The sequence below is a fragment of the Octopus bimaculoides genome, chromosome 11, assembly GCF_001194135.2.
Source record: "Octopus bimaculoides isolate UCB-OBI-ISO-001 chromosome 11, ASM119413v2, whole genome shotgun sequence".
NCBI classification, from domain to species: domain Eukaryota; kingdom Metazoa; phylum Mollusca; class Cephalopoda; order Octopoda; family Octopodidae; genus Octopus; species Octopus bimaculoides.
In genome coordinates, this window is record NC_068991.1 from 67,479,232 (window position 1) to 67,481,889 (window position 2,658).

A 2,658-nucleotide genomic window follows, 5' to 3' on the forward strand; every position below is an offset into this window, starting at 1 on the left:
CACCACCACCGCCACCACCATCACCACCACCACTGCCACATCCACCACCGCCACCGCCACCGCCACCACCACATCCACTGCCACGCTGCTGCTGCTGCTGCTGCTGCTGCTGCTCGTGTGTCCTCATCGCCACTGTCACACTGTCATCTCCAAAGTCTCCACTCCACCGGTTTCTTCTATTCTCCTAGAACTGCTGCTGCTGCTATCGCTCTCTTTTATATATCCCTTACCTGACTCCTTCATATATGCACTAAATGATGCGGAAACGAATGCAATTGTGTCTGAAGGTTGTTATTGCTGGACTCATAGTTTGTGCCTTGAAACTATTTAGCACCAACTGGAATTTTGGCAGACTTATACAACAACAGAAAAGGGACAGTTTGCAGGTCAGTGACAAAATACTAACACTGCTCAATAATCACACATTCCCTGTATGTATGTATGTATGGAGGCGCAATGGCCCAGTGGTTAGGGCAGCGAACTCGCGGTCATAGGATCGTGGTTTCGATTCCCAGACCGGGCGTTGTGAGTGTTTATTGAGCGAAAACACCTAAAGCTCCACGAGGCTCCGGCAGGGGATGGTGGCGAACCCTGCTGGACTCTTCCACCACAACTTTCTCTCACTCTTTCTTCCTGTTTCTGTTATGCCTGTAATTCAAAGGGTCAGCCTTGTCACACTGTGTCACGCTGAATATCCCCGAGAACTACGCCAAGGGTACACGTGTCTAGGGTGTGCTCAGCCACTCGCACGTTAATTTCACGAGCAGGCTGTTCCGTTGATCGGATCAACTGGAACCCTCGACGTCGTAACCGACGGAGTGCCAACATGTATATATGTATGTATGTGATGTGTGTATGTGTGTGCGCGTGTTTGCCTGTATGTGTGTATGTGTGTGTGTGTGTGTGTGTGTGTGTGTTTGAATGTCATTGTCCAGTTTTGTTTCAAGATTTCTTGGCAATAGAGAAAGAACCGGTTTCTAACCTAGATCCAAGGCTCCTTACTGGAATTTCAACATCAACCACAGGGCATTTTTGTTTGTATGTATGTATATGTGCAGTTTTGTATGTTTTGTTTTATATCTGTATTCTCGTGCATATAATTACATATCTAGACTTGCTCATATATGTATTTGAATGCTAAACTTCTGGAAAGTTTTACAGATGCTTACAGTTACATTGATGGATTGGATCTGTAGTCTTTGAATTAACTTTCTCCTTTCTGGTTTTGAGAAGCATACATATTCCAGGGCCCCAATAATTACAGGTATAGACCTGAACTTGTAATATGGATAGAATAACTGCAGATTTCTCAATAGTTCAGCAAAAGTATTCTCTTTGTCACTAATCTTCAGCTTTATGTTAACATCCGCTGGGAAGCTAATTTCTACAATTGTACGCAGTTTCTCTTCTCCATCCCAAATCATTATATCAGGTCTGTTATGCTTACATTCTATTGGTATGTGTGTGTGTGTGTGTGTGTGTGTGTGTGTGTGTGTGTGTGTGTGTGTGTGTGTGTGTGTGTGTGTGTGTGTGCGTGCGTGTGTGCGTGTGTGTGCGTCTATGTATGTATATGCATGTGTGTGTGTCTATGTATGTATGTATATATGTGTGTGTATGTATGTATGTATGTATGTATGTGTGTGTATGCGTGCATGTCTGTATGTATGTGTGTGCATGTGTATGTATGTATATGTGTATGTATATATGTGTGTGTGCGTGTCTACCTGTAAGTACTTATGTATGTGTGTATGTGTGTGTATCTGTATGTATGTATGTATGCATGCATCTGTGTGTATGTATATGTATGTATATCTATGTATGTATGTATGTATGTATGTATGTATGTATGAATGTGTGTGTGTATATGTATGTATGTATGTATGTATGTATGTGTGCATGTGTGCGTGTCTGCTTGTATGTATGTGTGTATGTGTGTGGGTCTGTATATATGTATGTGTATATGTGTATGTATGTTTGTATGTATGTATTATGTATGCATGTATGTGTGTCTGTCTGTACGTGTATATGTGTGCATGTGTGCGTGTGTTTGTGTGTATATGTGTGTGTGTGTGTGTATTACTATGTATATATATATATATATATATATATATATGTGTGTATGAATGTCATTATTCAGATTTTTATTCAAAATTACTTGCCAATAGTGAAGGCACTGGTTTCTGAACTAGATCCAAGACTACTTCATTGGAATTTTAACATCAACAACAGGGAACATATGTAAGTATGCATGTATGTATGTATACTTGCAGATGTGTATGTTTTGTTTTATGTATGTATCCTCATGCATATAGTTACATATCTAGACATGCTCATATATACTTAAATGATAAACTTCTGGAAAGTTTTACAGATTTTTACAGTTCCATTCATGGCTTGGATCATTAGTCTTCAAATCAGCTTTCTCCTCACTGGTTTTGAGAAGCTTAATTTCTGTGGAGCCTGGTGCAACCTCCTGGCTTCCCAGACCCCTGTCGAACCGTCCAACCCATGCTAGCATGGAAAACGGACGTTAAACGATGATGATGATGATGATGGTATTTAGGCAGTCTGTAACTTATTCTAGTGCCCCAATATTTACAGATATAATCTTGAACTTGTAATCTGGATAGAGTAACTGCAGATTTCTCAATAGTTCAG

The 2,658-nt window shown here is 40.7% G+C and overlaps 1 protein-coding gene across 1 annotated transcript in view; it reads left to right on the forward strand.

Annotated features, from left to right (window-relative positions):
* Positions 1 to 117: 117 nt before the first annotated feature.
* Positions 118 to 2,658, forward strand: part of LOC106873890 (N-acetylgalactosaminyltransferase 7) — a 35,712-nt gene continuing 33,171 nt past the window's right edge. Inside the window, exon 1 of the mRNA XM_052972004.1 lies at positions 118 to 386. Within this exon, the coding sequence (XP_052827964.1) occupies positions 255 to 386 (132 nt within the window). The 5' untranslated portion in view covers positions 118 to 254. The remainder of the gene's footprint in view (positions 387 to 2,658) is intronic.